This window comes from Xenopus tropicalis, chromosome 9, assembly GCF_000004195.4.
Source record: "Xenopus tropicalis strain Nigerian chromosome 9, UCB_Xtro_10.0, whole genome shotgun sequence".
Taxonomy (NCBI): domain Eukaryota; kingdom Metazoa; phylum Chordata; class Amphibia; order Anura; family Pipidae; genus Xenopus; species Xenopus tropicalis.
This window is the reverse complement of record NC_030685.2, coordinates 12,711,117-12,734,513: the sequence shown is the minus strand read 5'-3', so window position 1 is coordinate 12,734,513 and position 23,397 is coordinate 12,711,117. Positions and strand designations below refer to the sequence as shown.

Below are 23,397 nucleotides of genomic sequence, written 5' to 3'. Positions count from 1 at the left end.
TTGGCGCTGTATTTATCCTGCTGTGTGTTCTGGGGTATTATACATGGAATTGGCGCTGTATTTATCCTGCTGTGTGTTCTGGGGTATTATACATGGAATTGGCACTGTATTTATCTGCCGTGTGTTCTGGGGTATTATACATGGAATTGGCACTGTATTTATCTGCCGTGTGTTCTGGGGTATTATACATGGAATTGGCACTGTATTTATCTGCCATGTGTTCTGGGGTATTATACATGGAATTGGCACTGTATTTATCTGCCATGTGTTCTGGGGTATTATACATAGTATTGGCACTGTATTTATCTGCCGTGTATTCTGGGGTATTATACATGGAATTATACATGGAATTGGCACTGTATTTATCTGCCATGTATTCTGGGGTATAATACATGGAATTGGCACTGTATTTATCTGCCGTGTGTTCTGGGGTCTTATACATGGAATTGGCACTGTATTTATCTGCCGTGTGTTCAGGGGTATTATACAATGCAATTATGTATGCACATATTGCTTTAATTAGCCTCCCCAAACATAAAAATTACCCTCCATCTGTGCAAACCTTTACACAATTTATTTCTATGTGTGTGACTGTGAGAGAGCCATGGCATTTCTTTCTCTGAATCTGTGAATCATTGATTTTATCTCTGTGTTTATCTCGTTTACCATTTCAATGGCAATTGGCAACAGCACTGAACTTTAATAGCAATAACCTCCTAACGGGCGGAGGGCAGATTAAATGGATTCATTTTTCTGTTTTTGTATCCATAGCCTGAAGGCGCACAGAGGTATTTTCCACGCCGGAAAAAAAGCAGCACCCAAAAACCACTCCCTTCCAGTACTGATGTACAGTACAGGTTTGCTCCAGGTTATTTGATTAGACCTTGTGCTCTCCTTTATCCAAGACTTCAGTTCTCATATTGCCGCCATTACATCACCGAATTCCTCCAGTTTAGTTGGTCGGTGAGAGTTTAATGTCACACTTGGCACCTACACCATTCTAAATCCCCCCCTGTGCCATTAGCCATTGATTGTAATGAGGGCCACCATAAAAGTAACAGGAGGTATGGAGGGGTATTGAGCACCCCCCCCATCCATATACACAGACAGAGAAGACATGACCTGTGCTAGAACTGAAAGCCAGGCACATTCCTAGGGACAAACATTTCCAGGCCCTGTTTGTGACAATGAGGATTGGTTGGCCGGTACACGGTTGTGCAATGGGTGTTTGTTAGGAAAGGTTGTCATAATATTGACAGTTAGTGCAGTCACCTCAGGGTCTCTCGACTTCTATCTCTGCATCTGTTTATTCACTCCTTTTGTCTCCTGGACAGTGTGTTCCACTCTGCTCTGTGCCCCTCCAGTGTGTCCTTATGGGCAGGGTTGGACTAGGGTGTCCTCTGGGGCCACCACCACCAGCCCCTTCTCCCCTCACCCGTGCACACCTTATACACACTTTTCCCACAAACAGGGGAGGGAAGACAGGCAGGGATCGGATATGGGTCTGCGGGGCCCACTGGATTTATTACTTGTGTCCCCCTGACCATGCTGACCCTACTTATGGGCAGTTTTCATGCCCCCTGAGTGTCCCGTTGTGTTCATCTGTGTTGTGTCCCCTCCCCATCTCCTCTTTATAAACAATGTAACAATTAGGAATGAGCTGCTTCATTGCCCAATTACTGGGGCTCATTTATAAAGACTGGGCACATTTGTACCTGGGCAGTAACCCATAGCAACCAACCGGTTGGGTACAGGTACAGTGAGTATGTCAAGATCTTGTCAACTGGTGATGTCACCAAATGAGAGGATTGACCCAGAGCGGATCATAATAAGGGACTAGGATTTCTTCGCCCAATAACACGATTTGTGGTTGACTTTTTAAAAAAACAAATAATCATTATAGGGACATTTTCTGGGTTTTGGTAAATTAAAGAAGCACTGAACACTGTTGGGAAAACAAGAATTTGCACAAAATAGATTTATTAATATAAGATTTATGTCATGATGTCTAGGGCAACATCTTGTAACTGGAGGTATAAAGACTTTAGAGTTTCAGCCAATCACATTAATGCTACAGGTGGCCAAACACATGAAGATCCACTTGCCTGGCGAGGTCGCCAAGTGAGCGGATATTCTCCCGATATCCCCCACCTACGGGTGGGCGATATTGGGGAAAATGCAGGCTATTTGATCGTTTGGCCCCGGTGCCAAACAATCGAATTATAATGGCGACAATAGGGCAGTCGGTTCGGGGACCGCATCAACGAGCCGATGCGGTCCTGATCCGACTAAATCTTTTAACCTTCCAGATCGATATCTGGCCAATTTCAGATATCCAGATATCGGTCAGGCATGCCCCTCATTCCTGCCCCTACACGGGCTGATAAGCTGCCAATATCGGCAGCTACAATCGGCCCGTGTATGGCCACCTTAAGTATCAAAGCTGACATTGTCCTCTGCAGAAACACAAATAACACAAATAAATAGACATGGAGTCCCAGGGAGTATATGGCAGCTAGTCTCTGGCGGGCAGTATGGTTTAATGGGACCCAAAAGAAGAGAGTCATGGGTGGAAAATTGCAGAGCAGGAAACAAGCCAGATGTAGAAGGCCCCGCAGAGCTGGTGTTATCACAAAAGAGGATCTCAGGATGAAATCCAAAGAAGGGCCCAGGAAGTGTAGGAGTTCCAAGGATTAATGGTCGGGATTCCAGAAATTTGTGTCCAGAGGAGCAATGTAAAGTCAACAGGTCAATGGGAAACACTCAAAGTGGTTTCAAAGTCAAGAAGCCTGAGGGGCTTCTATGCCATTCAAGTCCATGAATTCAGTAGTTAATTCACAATTACTAGGTCAATATACAAAGGCAAGATCTCAGTATTAGGAGCTCAGCAAATCCACCAGATCCCAAGCTGAGTCCAGAGTTTAGAATATCACAGGTTGGGATCCTGAGAAGCATCAACATCATAGGGCAAACCCCATGGCATTATCACAGGCAGGGTTATACAATAAGCAAGGCATGGCAGTCAAGGACAGGGCTCGACTTGGTGCCTTTAGCTTTTAGACCAGGATTCCCAGAAGGATCAGGAAGCCATCGAACCCCATGGCAGTAACAGAAGCAGTGTAACAGAGCTGTATTCCAGGGTAAGACATCAGTTCAGTATATTCCAAGGTACACTGGGAATTCAGTTACCTTCATGGCAGGTCACAGGTCCATAACTTCAACTCACAGAGATGCTTGTGCATATGATGAGGAGCACAAGAGAAGGGATCCCATGAGTAGTTATGGATATTGGGGCTCAGTAGATATAGGACTAGCTCCCAAGCTAGGAGTTATACAATCTTAGCTCCACTTATTACAGCACAAGGTTTAGTGGATTTATCCATTCATGCTTCAAATTTCTGGTAGATAAATTCAACATAGAGAAGGACCTTCTGCCAATCAGGACCCTGGCGCTGGAGCATGTCTTCAGGTGTCTGCATGAAATAGTAAATGGTTAGTCCCAGAAGAGATATTAAAATAAGGGCGAGGAAAAGGCAGGGAATCCAATGGGCAGTGTCACTCACCAGGAGGGGTGGGATGTTTTGTTCCTCTGCCACTTCAAACGCCAATTCCAAGTTCTTTCTCTGGAACCAGAATGGTTAGAGTGATTGATGCTGTATTCTTACTGGATACTTCTGATTTACCTAATATGATAATTACAGACTGCTAATGTATCTGTCTGCATTGTATGGCTTTTTAGAAATCCACACACCTTATCATGGTGTTGGTTAGGATGTCTCTCCAACGAGAAAGAAACAGAGAGTAGGTCCACTGACCAAATAGGATATTCCAGTATGTGGAAACTTGGTGCAATTGCCAAGGTTTCCATAATAAGCTTATATTATGGATCTGCAACCCTGATCTCTTGTGAACCTGAAAGTCCCACTATAAGTTAGGGAGAGTATCAAATCAAAATGAGATATCCAACAAGTCCTAATACAAAGAGTTAGGGGTTTCGATATGTGTAAAGCTGTTCTGGTCTAAGAAATTGATCCATCTACCCAGAACCCAGAACCTCAAGCTGGGCTCACATTTGCAAAGAGGATTGTGATTGGTGAAGCCTTCCGCACAGCCAATGAGCTCTTGGTTACTAACACGGCAGCAATGCAGAAATATTGTTAATGGTACAAACAGGTTTGGACTTATCTACCGGAGTACCAGAGTATCTTCCAGTGGACCCAGAATCTAGTGGGCCCCAGTATAGGAGAATACCCAGACATTCCACCATAAGGCTATGTAAAAACCAATTGTCAGGTTCCTAGGAGACCCAGTCCAACACTAGATTAAAAAAAAAGTAACTAAAGCAAAGGGCAAGTGTACAAATGGCGAGTGAGTTACCTTCTCCAAAGGCCGGAGATCTGAGTATGGAATGGTGTCAGGGAGGTAGGAATGTAGCAGTGCACAGAAGGCCATGCCATCCACCCAGGAGCTGCTGAAATTTGTAATCACCACGTACTGCAACATAATACAACCAAGACTGGTTATTATACACATCAAAACCTCTTCCACCTCCTAGTCCTAGTCCATCTTATCTCCTCACCTTGTAACCGCAAGTCCGCTCTTGAGCCCAGCGCAGAAACACTCCCCTCTTGGACCCTCCGTACCGGCGCAAAAAGGAGACAGAATCACTGTTCAGGTTTTGACTGCAAGAGAGGAACAGATTGGGGAGAAGATGATTGGTATCTGAGGTTCTAGCTGTCTAGCTAACATAGAGCGTTCCAACTACAACTGTCCAAAGTTCTATATAAAAGCAATTGTTTTTCTATGCCAGAATATACTCATCAGCTGTACTGAGACACACTAACTCTATACAAGGGGTCCCCAACCTTTTTTTTACCCTTTAGCCACTATCAAATGTAAAAAGAGTTGGGTAGCATGAAAAAAGTTCCCAGGGAGCCAAATAAGGTCTGTAATTGGATAATTACATAATTTGGTAACCCCAATGTGGACTGTTTGCGGTCTGTTTGTCAGTACATCTGGTTTTTATGCAACTAAAACTTGCCCCCAAGTCAGGAATTCAACAATAATCCCCTGCTTTGAGGCCACTGGGAGCAACATCCAAGGGGTTGGTGAGCAACATGTTGCCCCTGAGCCACTGGTTGGGGATCACTGGTCTATACCATGATAGGCATTCCCCTGTACTAATCACAATCCTGCAGGAATAGCCCCCTCTTTCTACTATGAACCATTTTCTGCACTTTGCACCCTTCTCTGCATCTAATAAATCTTTAAATAAATGTCAATAAATCTTCTTTTAGTTTTTATTAGGGTGATGGCCTTTCATGGATGAGTCCACGGGTTGCATCAGGACGAAGGTGCTTCATGCTTGTATCAGCTCAGCGCTACACTGATCCTGTTGGACCGGAAATTCCTGCACATAGAAATACGATTTCTAAAAAGGCCCGGCACGCCCTGCACTGAGAGGAACCAAGCAGATATGTCACGAGAGCGGTGATATTATTTACTTTCTGCGGTGCACTGCTTGTGTTTGTTAAAGAATTAGCCCCGACACACCCGGGGTCCTTTTGGCACCGCACTTGTGGCACGTGTCAGTTTCCGGTTAAAAGAGAAGCCACCCTAAACCTCCACCCTGCAGCTGGGCCAGCAATTCAGGTGATTCAGAAGAAATTCAATGGTCCCCCGGCCCCATTATGGGTCACTGTAAAAATAAAACCCATCACAATGGCTAGAAACATTGCCTGAGATCTGGATATCCTTTTATAGACTTATGTCATACAGAATTGTGCATAACTGGAGTGCAATTGCACCAGCAAGAGGTTTGCACCTGGTAGTAAGTAGCACCCCAACCCCTTGGATGCTGCTCCCAGTGGCCCCAAAGCAGGTGCTTATTTTTGGAATTCCTGGCTTAGAGTTTTGCTTGGATAAAAACCAGCCAAACATGTGCCAGTCCACATAGGGGCTACCAAATAGCCAATAACTGCCCTTATTTGGCACTTCCCAGAAACATTTATTATGCTTGTGTTGCTCCCCAAGTCTTTTTACACTTGAATGTTGCTCACATGAATATTCCTGCTCTAGGGGCTCACAATTATTAGTTCACCGGTCACCTGGGCCCCTCTGAGTTGTGCCAACAAGTCGAGTGCAACCTCAACAAAAACAGAATGTTTGCACGCATACTTCCCACCCTTGATTTGCCCAGCATTGCCTCATTGTGCTAAACCCTGCCCATGATCCACCTAAATTCCACCCACTTTACTACAAGCCGCAAACCCTTTACCACTTGTGAATCTCACTTTTGCTTCTCTTGTGGCCCCTGTACTGCTGTGGCCTTCTACGAGTGGCCCTACCTATGGTAGTACGCAGGGCCGCCATCAGGGGAGCACAGGGGGGACAGTTGTCCCGGGCCCGGACGATGGTCGCTTTAAAGGGGGCCCGGCCGTAATACAGTTTTTTTTAGCTCGGGCCCCCTTTAAAGAAGTACGGGCCCTGCCATTGGTGGCCAGCATGAAATTTGTGCAGATGCGGCGACTTCCTCCGGCACCCCTCAGCTTCCCCCCATCCCAGCGACTTCCTCCAGCTCCCCCCCATCCGCGACTTCCTCCGTCTCCCCTTAGCTTCCACCCTGGCTACCAATGTTTTAGGAGGCCCTGGCTACCAATGTCTGTGTGTCCTTTGTACTAATGGGAGGGAGCATTGGGGGGCAGCGCATGGGAGGAGGGGGGCCCCGAAAATTTGGTTATGAGGGGCCCCGTGATTTCTAATGGCGGCCCCGGTTTGTTAGAGTGAGAGCTGGTTGTGCAGTTCTCCCCCTGAAGTGGTTGTACTGGCAGATACGTTAGGTGGCTTCAAGAAACGGTCGGTTGTCATTTTTAAAAATGAAACATACAAGTCTACGGATATTCCCACAACTAATGGCAGATGGGGTGATGCGTAGGGTTTTGAGCGACGTGCCAACCTCATCCACTATGTATTCATGTTACTGGATAAAACTTTTGCCCCTGCCTGCCCCAACGATATTTCAACCTCTTGGTACCTACATGGGTTTGGAGTCTGTAGGGATAGGATACTGTAGGGTTTCCAGGCTGTGTCTTTTTTTCTCCTTGCGCCACAGTTCAGAGTCTGTAAGTGAAATACGTGAACTCACCATGGCTTTATACATCCATTTTAAGAAAACACCCAAGTACAAATACCACTGAGCATTATGGGAATGTTAGCAAGTGCCGTAAGACTCTTAAGGTGGCCATACACGCTAAGATCCACTTGCTTGGCGAGGTCACCAAGCGAGCGGATCTTCTCCCGATATCCCCACCTATGGGTGGGCAAAATCAGGCTAATTCGGTCGTTTGGCCCTGGGGAATTATAACGACGGGTATAGGCGCAGTGGGTTTGGGGACCACATCAACGAGCCGATGCAGTCCCCGATCCAACTAAATTTTTAAACCTGCCCGATCGATATCTGCCCGATTTCAGCCCAGATATCAGTTGTCCAGGCACGGGGACTGATATCGGCAGCTAGAATCAGCCCGTGATGGCCACCTTTAGTTGGTTATCCATAAGATCTAGAAGGAACAGCCCATAACTCTATCAATAGGGTTTCCATGCTATGGAACAGGTGAGTGCCAAAGGCAGTTTCTTAGCGTTACAAAAGTACGGCAAATATCAAATTTCTAGAGAATTGTCCCTCCATGCTGAATGCCCAAGCAGAGTCTATTAGTTCTACATTATACTGCCAAAAACTGGAGTAGATAATGCCTTATTCAATAAATACAAGCTATAGTGTAAGTTGCTCTAACAAACCTAACACTTCTTCGTAACTGCCGGGGCCCCCCCCTCCTAGACACGTTCCTGTGGATGTGGAGAAGTGTTAGGTTTGTTAGACCCGTTGTGGTTCCTCCTCAACCTCAACATAATACCCATATAGACCCCCCCAACTCCTGCTGTGTCTAACCTGTTTCTTGGCCACTCGTTGGTAGAGCACCTCTGTTCTTTAAAGCCGACTCCTGAAATAGAGATAGCAATAACCATGAAAGTGCAAAGTCTGTTGGGGGGTGAGGGTATTGAGGTTTAAGTTTAAGAGATCAAGTCTATAGTTCATACCCCTGTGGAATTCAAGGTGACGCCACGTGGGAGACTCCTGTACCCAAGGGATGAGCCATTCACAGTAGGGGGTGCCTTGAAATCCTCCTCACCAGCTCTGCAGGAAACAATAATGACACCTGGGGGTTATTAAAAGTTATCTCTCATTGGCTAAGACATATCAATATTTTAGATTTTTTTATTCCCTTGAGCATCATGCATCATTATGAATTTGAACGTTTTTTGGCTGAAACTTTCCTACTTCTTGGCAGGATTTGGGCTGAAACTAGAGACTTTGCAGCAATGCCATTTCTCGAGGATCTTTCCAAAAAGCTTTCTCTGCTTTAACCTTGGTTGCCTGCACCACCAAGTGGCAGAAGGCAGAAACTGTTAGTAACTCTAAACTAAATTTGGTTAGAGTGCTCCAACTGTCAGCTTGGTGGTTGTGCCTTCCTTTAGGTGCCCTGAATGATGACCAAGGAAGGGGCATGAGTAGAGTTAAGGTGGCCATACACCTTTAAATCCACTCGCTTGGCCATGTCCCCAAGCGAGAGGATCTTCTCCCGATATCCCCACCTACAGGTGGGTGATATCAGGCCAAACGATCGAATTATAATGAGCCGATGCGGTCCCCGATCCAACTTGATTTTTTAACCTGCCCGATCGAGATCTGGCCAATTTCAGGCCAGATATCGGTTGGGCAGGCCCATCAGTAGTGCCCATACACGGGCCGATAAGCTGCCGAATCGGTCTAAGGGACTGATATCAGCAGCTAGAATTGGCCCGTGTATGGGCACCTTTACTCCCATTGGCCATTATCTACAATCTATCAATGACTGGGTTCCATCCCCCAGTATCCATGTTTGATATTTTGATTAGCACACAGAGACACAAAGGAACTGAAATAGAATACAGTTTTTGGGATGCCCAATAGCGGCCACTTAACCGAAATCTCTTACTCTTTACTGCGTTGCCTTTGGTTCTCTTTCTCGACTTTCTCAAGCTTCTGCTGGGCCTCCTCTCTGAATCGCTCTGCTACAGATACCGCTGTCCGAAGGTCTGACTGAAGTAACGTCAGTTCCTCTACTGTCCCCTAGTGGGTGAGAGAACGTTAGACAAGGAAGATGGATAAGAGTCAGCTCTTCAGGCCTAGTTTCCCATTGCGAGCAAGAGTTACTAGTGGTACAGCAGTTATACTGAAGGCCAACCATTGCAAACACAGATGCAAGATGATTTAGGTCATTTAGGTCATGCCCCAAGTAAATTAAACCAGGTTCCAGATATACAAAAACATCATCATGATAGCAGCCACCTTGGATTAGATCAAGCAGATTCAAGAAGACCGGCCGCACAGTTTGGGAACCAATGGGTTAGAACACAATCTAACCTTGAGTTGCAAATTATTATTTGATAATAGCATCCCATTTCAATTAGCATAGTAAGCCGGCTTAAATAAACATAAATTAATTAAAAAATAAACACTATTTGAAGATGAACTGCCTTGGTGCCTCCTTAAGGTAAATAGGAGTGGCTGGGTGTGCAGTGTGTACCGAGGGGAAGTGGGAAGGAGGATGCAATGTTTGTCTTGTTGGTGTGGTGAGTGGTTTGTAAAGGTATGAATTGTGGCTGTGGGACAGCAGGTATAGTAGGGAGAGATGGTGCCTATAGTAGCAGTGGGGGATAATAGCCTCTGGGAACGGACTGGGGCTGTGGGATAGCAGGTATAGTAGGGGGAGATGGTGCCTATAGTAGCAGTGGGGGGATAATAGCCTCTGGGAAGGGACTGGGGCTGTGGGATAGCAGGTATAGTAGGGAGAGATGGTGCCTATAGTAGCAGTGGGGGGATAATAGCCTCTGGGAAGGGACTGGGGCTGTGGGATAGCAGGTATAGTAGGGAGAGATGGTGCCTAAAGTAGCAGTGGGATAGTAGCCTCTGGGAAGGGACTGGGGCTGTGGGATAGCAGGTATGGTAGGGAGAGGTGGTGCCTATAGTAGCAGTGGGGGGATAGTAGCCTCTGGGAAGGGACTGGGGCTGTGGCATAGCAGGTATAGTAGGGAGAGATGGTGCCTATAGTAGCAGTGGGGGGATAGTAGCCTCTGGGAAGGGACTGGGGCTGTGGGACAGCAGGTATAGTAGGGAGAGATGGTGCCTATAGTAGCAGTGGAGGGATAATAGCCTCTGGGAAGGGACTGGGGCTGTGGGATAGCAGGTATAGTAGGGAGAGATGGTGCCTATAGTAGCAGTGGGGGGATAATAGCCTCTGGGAAGGGACTGTGGCTGTGGGATAGCAGGTATAGTAGGGAGAGATGGTGCCTATAGTAGCAGTGGGGGGATAATAGCCTCTGGGAAGGGACTGGGGCTGTGGGATAGCAGGTATAGCAGGGAGAGATGGTGCCTATAGTAGCAGTGGGGGGATAATAGCCTCTGGGAAGGGACTGTGGCTGTGGGATAGCAGGTATAGTAGGGAGAGATGGTGCCTATAGTAGCAGTGGGGGGATAATAGGCTCTGGGAATGAACTGGGGCTGTGGGATAGCAGGTATAGTAGGGAGAGATGGTGCCTATAGTAGCAGTGGGATAGTAGCCTGCATGTTGAAACATGCAGATGTGTGGTTGGAACCAGGGAATAAGTAAAGTAGGGCATATCTACAAAGCCAACCACACACAGTCACCACCCATACATTCCATAGACCCTGCGCCATACTCCCTATTTCTGCCCCCCCTATCCCCACTGCATACACCCCACTGCCACTCATCCTCTCCAGAAGGCTGGTGTTACCTGCATTTCTGTGATTTTTCTTCCCAGCTTCTCTTTATCGTCCTCCAGCTGAGCAAGTCGCTCTAGGGAAACCAAACAAACAGCTATTCATAGCATCAATCGAGAATTGTACACCTCATATCTGAACCTAAAGGTCAACCATCCATTAACTGCTGACACTTGGGGCAAATATGGCATTCAGCTATCAGTATGGTAGACCTTTGGTCCAGTTGCGGAGGCTCTGTACAGAATAATTAAGCTCTCGTGTTGCTCCATTAAACAAGCAATATCTAATTGGCTAATCAGCCTGTGAAGGAGGTCTACTTGGCCAACTTGGCATAGGATGAGCTTCTTCTCTGCAGGAAATGGACTGAGAACTTTAATCGAAATCAGTGATCCCCAACCTGTGGCTCGGGGGCAAAATGTTGCTCACCAACCCCTTGGATGTTGCTCCCAGAAGCCTCAAAGTAGGTGCCCATTTTTACATTTCTGGCCCAGAGACACAGTTTTACTCCAAGCAGAGCCTCCTGCAGGCCAGCAGGCCACATGGGGCTACCAAATAGCCAATCACAGCCCTTATTTGTCATTCCCAAGGAACTTTTTTCATGTTCACCAACACTTTTTACATCTGAATGTGGCTCACATTCCAAAAAAGGTTGGGGATCCCTCATCTAAATGTTAAGGTCCCCATACACGGGCCGATCCCCTCGCTTGGCGAGGTTGCCAAGCGAGTGGATCTTCTCTCGATATCCCCACCTACGGGTGGGCGATATCAGGAGAATTCAGGATAATTCGATCGTTTGGCCCTGGGGTATAGGCAAAGTTGGTCTGGGGACCGCATCGACTCGCTGATGCGATCCGACTAGATTTTCTAAACTGCCCGATCGAGATCTGGCCGATTTCATGGGGACCTTCACTCTCTATACTATTTTTCTTACTATCAAAATGTTCTAGAGACAACCTGTTGGAACTAACCACTCTTAACAGAGCATCTCCAGATTAACCCCTACGTTAGGTTGATTTATCCCTGAAGAAGGTCAACCCTTTCCGACGTTGAGTAAAGGGTGAGATATTTGGTCTTATAAGACAGCCCTCAAGCTTGCCGTTTTCATCATGGCAAGTCCAAACCAATTAATACATTAAGTATGCAATTTAAGTCATGTTTGGGAACAGACACTCCTTGCAGTTGATAGCTTATTGGCATGCCTTGATTAATTACGAGGCGGTGGGTGTGGTGCTGATTTCATAGCAAGGTTCGGCTAGAATTCAAACTATAATAAACAATATAGATTATAGGTAGAACGCCTTTGGCTGCTTCTATATAAAGCGCAAATGGATGTGCAATGATGTAAATGTGATGCAGGGGAACATATCAGGAGACTGAGGGCCACAAAGGGCATTGGGGGAAATAAACTAAAGCACCAGAACGTCAAATTTCCCCTTTATTCCAGGCAGCCCCACCCACAGATATATGTTATGGGAAAGAGGTGCAACTGTAGCATAATGTGTGTATTTGGAAGGGGCTATAACTGTGGGATGGAACTGCAACTGCAGAATAGTTTCATAGAGAAGGCCAAGATATCATCTACACTGGCCCAGCCTCCTCTGTTTGGACACATTCCCCCATATTGTATTTCCTCACCTTGCAGCCTCTGTTTGTCTCCGTTCTCGTCCTCTTTCTTGGACTCCAGAACCCTCAGCTTGTTGGAGAATTCTTGTAGCATTTTATTGCGCTCTTGCAGCTCAGCCCTCAGCCTCTCTTCTTCACGCTTCCATTCCAGGCGCTCACTTTCTATCTGACAGAGGGGAAGCTGTCACTCTCTGGCAATAACATTCCTGCCTGTCTCTTTTATTCTGGCACTATTGGTGGTCTAAATGAACCTCCTCTTGGCAAGAGCAAGGGCTAAAAAGTGTAAGAGAAGGTTGCTTGACCTTCAAGATGGCAATTGGACTGGAATGAAGCAGGTGGTATGCAGCCCTTACCCTCAACAGAAGGGGTGGTGAAGCTATATGGTCCACCCCTGCCATAAGGCTAAACCGGAGTTGTAATTCAGAGCTGTGGCATGTCTGATGCACATAAGATCCCCCCATTTCTAGAGCCAGCTGTGCCAGTTGTTTAGACAGAGGACTCAGCTTGTCCCTTTGAAGAAAGACCTGATGTAGCCTTGTCTGGATACTCCTTAGATAGTTACGGGTTAATCGATACAGTGAAAAGCCATTAAGCCAACATGTTCACTGTTTAAAACCCCACTGTTCTTTAATATTGGCCTACTAATAGTCTATTAAAAAGAAGATGTCATAGAGCCAAAGGGCAGCCTGGTGGGTGGTGTCACATAAAAATGGGTGGCTACATCTGTCCCACTAGCTTCTAACTGGACAGATATCAGGTCAGTACCACTTGAGATATGTGTAGGACTCATCGACCCAAGCCAAAGCCCAAGTATGTTGCACTGTTTCTTGTTTTACCTGATTGTCTCTGTGGTTGTCTGTTACAGTTCCTTTCCCAAGATCTGTCCGGGAAGCTTCACCTGAAAGGTACAAGAGTGTCCAACAAGTGAGATGGTGCCCAGACCAAGAGGTAATGGGTAAAGACTGAAGGTTGGACTACAGAAGAACCTAAAGAAAGATTTGCAATTTGAGCAGGAATGAGCTCAAAGCCATGAAGGTCCTGGGGTAAAAGACCTTTTCAATTCAAGTCCCTATTTAAGGTCCAACATTTGTTCAAGTTGTGCCCACACCAAACTCATATCAAAGTTTTAGATATATGAAAACTTTAATACACCAGATACAGGAATATCTAGGTCAGATGGATTACCAAAAGAATATCTTCATCATCTCTTCATCTCCTCGCTCCCCCAGTCTTTAGACTAGGCCCTAGTCACTGCTCTTGAAGACCAGCCTCTCAGTCTGAGGACTACTGCTATAGAAGCTGAAGTTATGTTATGTTAGCTATGGTATGATAAGCTAACATGACCAGGCTTAGATGCAATGGTTCCATAACCAAGATAACTAGATGTCTTGACTAAGAAAACAGACTTACTAGTATCGTATTATGATTCAATTTCTGTCCATACCTTTATTGATAGCGATATACTGCTCCTTAAGAATACCAAGATCTCTAAGTCCTGCTCTCAAGTCTCTCCGAACATCTCCTATCCTTGCTTCCCATCCATGGGCAGAATCCAGTATGCGGGGAACTTCAGCGTTAGTTTTGCGATTCAGAACTTCTCCTAACTGTCTTTGCATTTGCCCCAGGGTTTCCAGCGCCTGTTGGATCCTTTTTATGGCTCGATCAAAAGGTATGTCTAACCCCTTTTCATTACCCTGTGGCTTTAAAATGGAGTTCAGGCCCCTGTGGAAATAATCAAACCTGATGCCATAGGCCCCAGCCTCGACTGGGCCGGGTCCATACTCAGGGCTTACTGGTGGTGTGTAGAAGGAGTCACGTGTTGGAGAAGTTACTGGAGACAAATGGGGCTTGTAAAGGCCTGTAGATATCGGATCCAAGGGTGGGTCTGTTAAAGAGAAAGCAAATGTAAAGGGTTACCAAGACACCACTCACTCAGGATTCTTCCCTGGACATTACATACAAAGTTCTAAAACAGCAGTGTCCAACTTTTTCCAGACAGTGGGTCAATTATCTAAATATCTAATTATCCAAAGGAGTCTTTAGACCAGCAACGGGAGCAAAACATTTTTGGAGGTTCACAACTAGCCTTTAGTCCTCCAGTTGGCCAGCACTTGCAGAAATACCTCAGTGACCATTAATTAAAAACTAATTTACTGAGAAATTTCAGCTTCGATAAGCATAATATCTTATCTACTCTACTGTGCTTGACCTGTTTGCACACACTGGAGCTGGGTAACTAAAATGTTGGGAAGATGTGAAAGCTATGTGTTTGGCCTTCAGCTCCTCCTTCATTTGCTCTCCCATTACAGAGGCGTCCTGTGAAAACATAAGATTCAGTTCACTTGGCGAGTGTCATCAAACAAAGAAAAAAAAACACCCTGAGATATTTCTCTTCCTTATCAGGGCAAACATGACTGTGCATTTTTTTTCATCCTAGGTAATATATTAGATATTTCAGTAAAAACAGTAAAAGCCAACACTAAAGCCAAAGTATCTACCCTCTAGGACAAGATTTTAAAATGCCAGACTAAGGGTAAGAACCCACGGAGCGGATAAGTAACCCACAACAGATCTCTGCTATCGTGGGCGACAAACCGTTCCGAAAAGGCTTTCCACCGGCAACAATAGGAGTCGCCCGTGGGAAGCCCTTCGCATCAGGAAAATGTCTTTATCTCCTCACTCCTCCAGCCTACAGACTAGGCCCTAGTCACTGCTCCTAAAGATCACTCTCTAAGTCTAAGGACTACTGCTATAGAAGCTGACTGGTAGGGGCCAAACGATCAATTTAGCACTATATGACCCACCTTTAGGTGGGCATATCGGTAGAAGATCTGCTCATTTGGCGAGGTGGCCAATGTGTATGGCCACCATTATATCCCAAACTCCTATGTCAAGACTTCTATTGGCTAGTCCAGGTTCTGTGCACTGAGGCCTTGGCCAAAAATGTCTGAAAGAAGATACTAGTGCCTAGGCCAACCTTTCTTACTCATGAGCCACAGTCAAATGTAAAAAGACTTGGAGAGCAACACAAGCACCATAAAAGTTCATGGAGGAGCCAAATAAGGGCTAAGATTGGCTATTAGGGGCCTCTATGCACACTATCAGCTTAAAGGGGGCTTTATTTGGTAGGAATTCTTGTTTTTATTCAACCAAAACTTGCCCCCAAGTCAGGAATTCAAAAATAACTGAGTAACTAAAACGCTCAATTTTAGACGTGCAGACTTTGCCAGTATAAGGGCATCTTTGCAATGTGTCAACTGGGAAAGGCTTTTCAGAAGGAAAATGGAACATCTTTAAAACATTGCTTTGTAGGTATACACAACAGTATATCCCCCTTGTAAGCAAGGAGAGGCATCGCAAAGCAAAACCTTTATGGCTGAATAAAGGTGTTATTGTCGAGGTTGGTAAGAAAAAACGTGCTTTTAGGGCACTCAAGTTAGCTGGGACAGCGGAAACTTTCATCAGGTACAAGGAAGCAAATAAAGCAGCAAAAAAGCTATCAGGCAAGCTAAAATAGAAATGGAAAGGGATATTGCAGCTAGGAGTAAAAAGAATCCAAAATTATTTTTTAATTATGTGAATAGTAAAAAAATGAAGCAAGAAGGGGTGGGAACTTTATTATCACGGGGGGGTACGTTGGTTGATGAGAACGGGGAAAAAGCTGAAATTTTGAACTCTTATTTTTCATCTGTCTATACATCTGAGGAGCCAGATAATGAAGGCTTCCCTTGTAATATACCCAGTTCTAGTAATTTAGCTACTGACGCATGGGTCACTCGGGAGGAAATTCAAAAGAGACTTGAACATGTAAAGGTAAACAAAGGTCCAGGGCCGGATGGGATTCATCCCAGGGTATTAAATGAGCTGAGCGCTGTGATTGCCAAACCTCTTCACTTAATTTTTCAGGATTCATTGAGGTTTGGCATGGTGCCAAGAGACTGGCAGATTGCTAATGTGGTGCCATTATTTAAAAAGGGATCCCGTTCTCAGCCTGAAAACTATAGGCCTGTTAGTCTGACATCAGTAGTAGGAAAACTTTTGGAAGGGGTAATAAGGGATAGGGTACTTGAATACATTGCAGTTCACAATACTATTAGTTTGTGCCAGCATGGTTTTATGCGTAACAGATCTTGCCAGACTAATTTAGTCGCCTTTTATGAGGAGGTGAGCAGGAACCTTGATGCTGGAATGGCAGTTGATGTCATCTACTTAGATTTTGCTAAAGTGTTTGATACAGTACCTCACAGAAGGTTAATGATCAAATTAAGGAATATTGGCCTAGAACATAATATTTGTAATTGGATAGAGAACTGGCTGAAGGATAGAGTACAAAGAGTGGTTGTAAATGGAACATTTTCTAATTGGGCCAGTGTGGTTAGTGGGTACCGCAGGGGTCAGTCCTTGGGCCTTTGCTGTTTAACTTGTTTATTAATGACCTGGAGGTGGGCATAGACAGTACTGTTTCTATTTTTGCTGATGACACAAAATTGTGCAAAACTATAAGTTCCATGCAGGATGTGCCGCTTTGCAGAGCGATTTGACAAAATTAGATAACTGGGCAGCAAACTGGAAAATGAGGTTCAATGTTGATAAGTGCAAAGTTATGCATTTTGGTAGGAATAATATAAACGCAAACTATCTACTGAATGGTAGTGTGTTGGGGGTATCCTTAATGGAGAAGGATCTGGGGGTTTTTGTTGATAACAAGTTGTCTAATGCCAGGCAGTGTCATTCTGTGGCTACTAAAGCAAATAAAGTGCTGTCTTGTATAAAAAAGGGCATTGACTCAAGGGATGAGAACATAATTTTGCCCCTTTATAGGTCCCTGGTAAGGCCTCACCTTGAGTATGGGGGGCAGTTTTGGACTCCAGTCCTTAAGAAGGATATTAATGAGCTGGAGAGAGTGCAGAGACTGCAACTAAACTGGTAAAGGGGATGGAAGGGTTAAACTATGAGGTGAGACTGTCGAGGTTGAGGTTGTTTTCTCTGGAAAAGAGGCGCTTGCGAGGGGACATGATTACTCTGTACAAGTACATTAGAGGGGATTATAGGCAGTTGGGGGATGTTCTTTTTTCCCATAAAAACAATCAGCGCACCAGAGGTCACCCCTTTAGATTAGAGGAACGGAGCTTCCATTTGAAGCAGCGTAGGGGGTTCCTCACGGTGAGGGCAGTGAGGTTGGGGAATGCCCTTCCTAGTGATGGGGTAATGGCAGACTCTGTTAATGCCTTTAAGAGGGGCCTGGATGAGTTCTTGAACAAGCAGAATATCCAAGGCTATTGTGATACTAATATCTACAGTTAGTATTAGTGGTTGTATATATAGTTTATGTATGTGAGTGTATAGATTGGTAGGTGTGGGTTAGGTGTGCTGGGTTTACTTGGATGGGTTGAACTTGATGGACACTGGTCTTTTTTCAACCCTATGTAACTATGTAACTATGTAACTCCCTGGTTTGGGGGGCACTGAGAGCAACATCCAAGGGGTTGGTGAGCAACATGTTGCCCCTGAGCCACTGGTTGGGGATCACTGGCCTAGGCCAATATTCACTGGATAGAATTCACAATGCAAAATGTACAAAAAATACAAAACAATGAACCAAGATTTTAAACACCTAGGTCAAGATTCACAAAACTTATGAAAATAATTTAAACTCCTAGTCAAGAATTCACAACAGCTATAGCATGATACCTATACCACGCTTCCAAGCACCCAGAGCCACATTCATGGCATTCCCAGCACCTGTATACTGGTCTAGACCAGTATATATGACATAGATGAAAACTCACGACACCTACAACAAGTTCCCACCAAGGCCAAGACTCACTATACCTACAACAGGATTTCTAACACCCATACAGCATTGGTGACAGTAAGATTCAAGTACCTAGGCCAAAATCTATGACTCCTAGAACAACTCCAAGTATCTAGGCACAAAATTTCTGGCTTCTACATAAAGACTCCAAGAACCTAGGCCATGACACCTACAACAATATTCTAAATGCCGAAGCCAAAATGAATGACACATACAACAGAATTCCAAAAATCTAATGCAGAATCCATGACTCACTATAACAAGTAACTAGGCCAACATTCATGAACCCTACGACCAGATTCCAAACACAGAGGCCAAGATCCACTGCACCTACAACAGGATTCTGAACACCTATCCAGAATTCTAGAAGACATCTAGACATCTAGAAGACATCTAGAAGATTCCAAGCACCTAGATCAAAGTTCATGATTCCTAGAAAAAGGCTTGAAGAACCTAGGCCATATTTTATAAAGGGCCCAAGCTTTATGAACACTCATGTTTGAAGTATTTGAGCATTAGTGTGCTGTCATTCATTTGAGAGGAGGAGCAGGATGTTCACCTGTGTATCACTAATGGGTAATTAGTGAATAATTAATTGCACTCACCAAAGTTGTAGTCATTCCACACTTCTAAACAAAAGGTCCACTATTATCCCAGTACCCAACTGATCCAGTTGCCTTAATGACTGCAGACAAGTCCCACTTACATCCACTGAAGTTATTTGAGAGACTAGTTCTTCAGTTAACTGGTTCATGAATTCCAAACACCCTAAAGGTTCTATAGCTTGCTTATAGACCAGAAAGGTCCACAGTCCGTCACAATGGTGCTGCATTATGTGGTAGAGCAACCCAGTTCATCTGCTTTCTCTAGACCAGTGCTGTCTAACTTAATACATGTAGTGGGCCAATTATTTCTCATATAGCATGTTTGAGGGCCGGATTATACTAAGATGATGATGTTGTACAGCAGGGGTCCTCAAACTTCTGACTCAGACTGTTGGGGGGGGCCGGACAGCCACCACCAGTACGCTGTGTCCTACCTGTACCAGTTCCCCCCAGTCTGCAGTCCACCCTCCATTTCAGCTCCCTTGTGCCGCTCCCCATTGAGTCCTCTCTCCACTGCCAGCGGTGAGGACACAGCGGGGGGCCGGGTAAATTCCTCTGGGGAGCCGGATGTTTGGGGACCGCTGTTGTACAGTGAAGTCTATGGAGTCCTAGAGCAAACAGGGGCCATAAAAATAATTTGGAGGGCCACATATGGCCCACATGCCTCCAGTTGGACAGCCCTGCTCTAGACCATCGGATTTCTGAAGCTATGTGAAGGGCTTTTCACAGGTGACTTCAATTGTTGCCGATGGAAAGCCTATTTCTAGTGGTTTGTGGACCATGATAGCAGAGATCTATTGTGGGCGACTCAACCGCTCCATGGGTTCTTACCCTTAAGGTCCCCATACACGTGAAGATTTGCTCACTTGGTGAGGTTACCAAGCGAGCGGATCTTCACCCGATATCCCCACCTACGGGGCCAAACCTGGGGCCAAACGATCAAATTATAATGGCGGCAATGGGGCAGTCGGTTCGGGGACCACATCAACGAGCCGATGAGGTCCCCGATCCGACTGAATCTTTTAACCTGCCCGATCGATATCTGCCCAATTTCAGGCCAGATATCGGTCGGGTATGGCCGTAGTTTCTGCCCCTACATGGGCCGATAAGCTGCCGAATTGGTCTAAGGGACCGATATCGGCAGCTACAATCGGCCTGTGTATGGGGACCTTTAGAGTTTCTGACCAAAAGACAATATCCCTGAATACAGGGACACCACAAGAATGCTATCTTGGTTCCACACTCTTCTTCTTCTACGACTGAGATGTTTAGGTATGGGAGAGATCACAATCTACTAGGGAGCAAATAGTGGACTTCCTTCCCCCCCCCCTCAAATTTCTAGACTTGAACATTATTGAAGACCTTAGCTGAAAAGACCTTGGTTAATCTGCAAGTGGGATCAAAGCATTGGCTGAGGGCAGAAGTGGAAAGTAAAGGAGGAGGCTGAGGGAGTGCACCAGTAAGGGGCCCCTGAGAGGACAGTTTCATGGAACGTACCTGTTTCGAGATCCGAGGCATTCTTTGCATTGCTGTTTCCCATAACTGATGGTTGTAGATCCCTAGAGGTAGAACAGGTTCCCAAAGACAACTGTCAACATCAGACTTTTCAAACACAGGAGGAAAGAGGCACCAAGTCTTTACATTAAGATAAAATGGAGACAGAGAAGGTTTCTGAGAGTTGGGAAATGCTGATATTAGGTACAAGGTTGTTGTTGTTAATGAACTCTTGGCCCTCAGAGGCAGATTTAGGCCCCGGGGCACAGATTTGGTTTCTCTTTGACAGATATTAATTACAGAGGAAGAGTCGGATCCTGAGAGTCAGGTATAAAGCCTGAGGCAAAAACAGTACGTTCCTTGTAACAGGCTGTACCAAAAGGCAAGGACAGGGGTCCTGAGATGTGACCACCACCTGTAGGAGATATGACACACTCTCCTGAGTGCTTAATGTGTGCAGTCGGCTCCAGAAGTCCCAAATTCTGCTAACTCAAGGTCTGTGCTCAATAAAGTTGTACCCTCTATTGGTCCATGGGTCGTAGAATAATCCTGATGAAGACAGCACCAGAAACAAGGGAAAAGTCTACAAGGTAGATGCAGGTCCTACAACTGTTGACCCGTAGGGACATGTACTAAAAGTTGGGTGAAACATCCAAAGGCAAGCTCCTTAGACACAAGCTGGTTCTGATATATAAGGGCTGACCTGGAGACTCAGATAGGAAAGGAAGTAGAACGCCATGCTCTGGAAGACCTGGACGGTAGGGTCAGCCTATGAGACTCAGCTGAAGCTTCTGATGAACAGGGGGTAGGTAGGGGCCAGGTAGGGGCAGGACTATGGGTGTCAGCTCCAACTCCTAGGACACAGTCGTGAACATCTGAGGGTTGGCTCCGGTTTTTAAGAGACAGGGATTCTAAGAGAGAGAGAAGGGAGCTTCAGGAGAAGGAAGAGGCTGTCTCTTGTATGTGTTGCTCTTGTTTTCACTGATGATCCATCAGTTCATTCCCCCCCTCTCTCCTCCCCGACTTGTCTATTTCTGTTTCTGCTGTCCCCTCCTCAGAAAATCCTGTGTGACTGCATTACAGTGCACACCCAGCAGTTGTGCCCGACCCTGGCACACACACACACACAGTGACACAAGCGCTCCCACACCCTCCAAAAGGCAACAATGATCCTATCCTAACCACTCCCTACTGCGTGTCCCAGCCTGCGTGGCTGCTGTGTGTATTATTATTATTACACACCGGGGACCTGTGTCTATGGGCGCGTGGGAGTATTAGGGCTCAAGTACCCTATGGGGCAAGCCTCAGCAATGGTGGGCAATGTTTCTCATTATCAGGGGCAGCCTCCAAGGTGGGTAAACTGCGTCCATACAGGGTACAGAACTGCGCCATATGGAAGGGCAGCCCCAGCCAGGGTGCCTGCCGGATGTTGTTTGTTCTGTCCAGTGTTTAGACCCAGGGCCCTTGTTGTCCTACGAAGTGAAAAAGTGGGTCTCCTAGGCAGTCATGGGTTAATAGTGGGGGGGGGTGTCACATGATCTGAGACCCAGGTGTGCAGGCTGCATTCACTGCACTTGACAGCCAGGCTGATATATGGGCCAGGGGGGACTGTTATCGGCCATACAAAGGCTTCAGCAGCCGCTTATCTGCCCTGGGCTGTTTGTCCTATCAGCTGTCCAATCAGATTGTTTCCTGTTGATTCTGCCACCCCAGGGCATCATGGAGAGTTATTTTGTTTGGAGGGCGGATGTTTGTATTAAAGCCACCTGAATGTATGTATGTATGTATAACCTGTATAGCCTTTAGGCTAAATCACACTGGCCCTTTAATATAAATGTATTTGACAGGGCTGTATGGAAGCCAGCACGGTCTGCAACAGACATCAGAATTAAATACTAAGCAGCCATGTAGCCTGCGTATTTATTATGTGACTTATTATTATATTAAAGGGGGAGAAGCAGCAGCCCCAGATGGATCAGAGAGGTGCGAGACTGGGTGCTTGGAACAAGGTTGGGCCCACAAAGGGCTCGTCAGGCCATGCACAAACTGAATGTGCGGCATTGTCTGTATGTACAGAGCTGCCCCCTCCCACATCCCTGCGCACCTGTACGGCAACCCCCTCTCACCTGTACGCCAACCCCCTCTCACCTGTACGCCAACCCCCTCTCACCTGTACGCCAACCCCCTCTCACCTGTACGCCAACCCCCTCTCACTGCTACTGACTGCCCATCACCCCTATACACAGGCACATAGAGAATATCCTTATTTACAGTAGGGGGTACATTATCCCTTATAATACATGAGTGATACTCAGAGTTCCCTGTATAACTCAGCCTGCAGCCTTGTGCCTTTATATGGGCACAGAACCCCTCAGTGACTGCTAATATCCTTATCATTTACAGTAGGGGGTACATTATCCCTTATAATACATGAGTGATATTCAGAGTTCCCTGTATAACTCAGCCTGCAGCCTTGTGCCTTTATATGGGCACAGAACCCCTCAGTGACTGCTAATATCCTTATCATTTACAGTAGGGGGTACAGTATCCCTTATAATACATGAGTGATACTCAGAGTTCCCTGTATAACTCAGCCTGCAGCCTTGTGCCTTTATATGGTCACAGAACCCCTCAGTGACTGCTAATATCCTTATCATTTACAGCAGGGGGTACATTATCCCTTATTTAAGCACTACTCGGGTATAACTCAGCCTTTATCTCATTACACAGGGGAAAAAAAAGTCCCATTTGGGCAGATAATGGGCACTGACTCTGCTTATTGTGATACTGAAGTAAGGGTTATGTTCTGACCCAGTATCTTGTTAGTTCCCATAGTGATGCCCAATTCCAATAACTGTCCAATTGTAGAGAAGCTCCTCAAAGCTGCCACTTCTGCCTCCTAATCACCTGAATGGGAACTGGGTGGCATTAGTGGAACTGACACTTTCAGTAGCCGTCTCCAGCAGGGATACATGTAGTATTTGTGTATATGTAGCAATACCATTAGCTGAACAGCAGGG

The 23,397-nt window shown here is 45.8% G+C and overlaps 1 protein-coding gene across 1 annotated transcript; it reads right to left on the bottom strand.

The window, feature by feature from the left end:
* Positions 1 to 2,362: 2,362 nt before the first annotated feature.
* On the bottom strand, positions 2,363 to 21,552 carry LOC101731603 (cytospin-A-like). Its single transcript, XM_031893556.1, has 13 exons — positions 20,381 to 21,552; positions 13,908 to 14,348; positions 13,300 to 13,361; positions 12,476 to 12,629; positions 10,855 to 10,916; positions 9,036 to 9,169; positions 8,098 to 8,194; positions 7,949 to 8,000; positions 7,038 to 7,119; positions 4,580 to 4,682; positions 4,378 to 4,494; positions 3,564 to 3,623; positions 2,363 to 3,473 (listed from the first exon to the last, which is right to left on the bottom strand). Exons 1-13 carry the CDS (start codon positions 20,421 to 20,423, stop codon positions 3,384 to 3,386), a joined length of 1,497 nt encoding a protein of 498 aa, XP_031749416.1. The 5' UTR covers positions 20,424 to 21,552; the 3' UTR covers positions 2,363 to 3,383.
* Between the last annotated feature and the right edge of the window lie 1,845 nt (positions 21,553 to 23,397).

What these genes read in the sequence shown, in the direction of transcription:
- LOC101731603 (XM_031893556.1), bottom strand. Translation starts at nt 20,423, where the DNA reads ATGGGAAACAGCAATGCAAAGAATGCCTCGGATCTCGAAACAG. An exon ending in TGCCTCGGATCTCGAAACAG is followed by an intron (nt 14,349 to 20,380) that starts GTACGTTCCATG and finishes TCTCTTTAACAG; the next exon opens with ACCCACCCTTGGATCCGATA. An exon ending in AACGAGTGGCCAAGAAACAG is followed by an intron (nt 7,120 to 7,948) that starts GTTAGACACAGC and finishes TTTCACTTACAG; the next exon opens with ACTCTGAACTGTGGCGCAAG.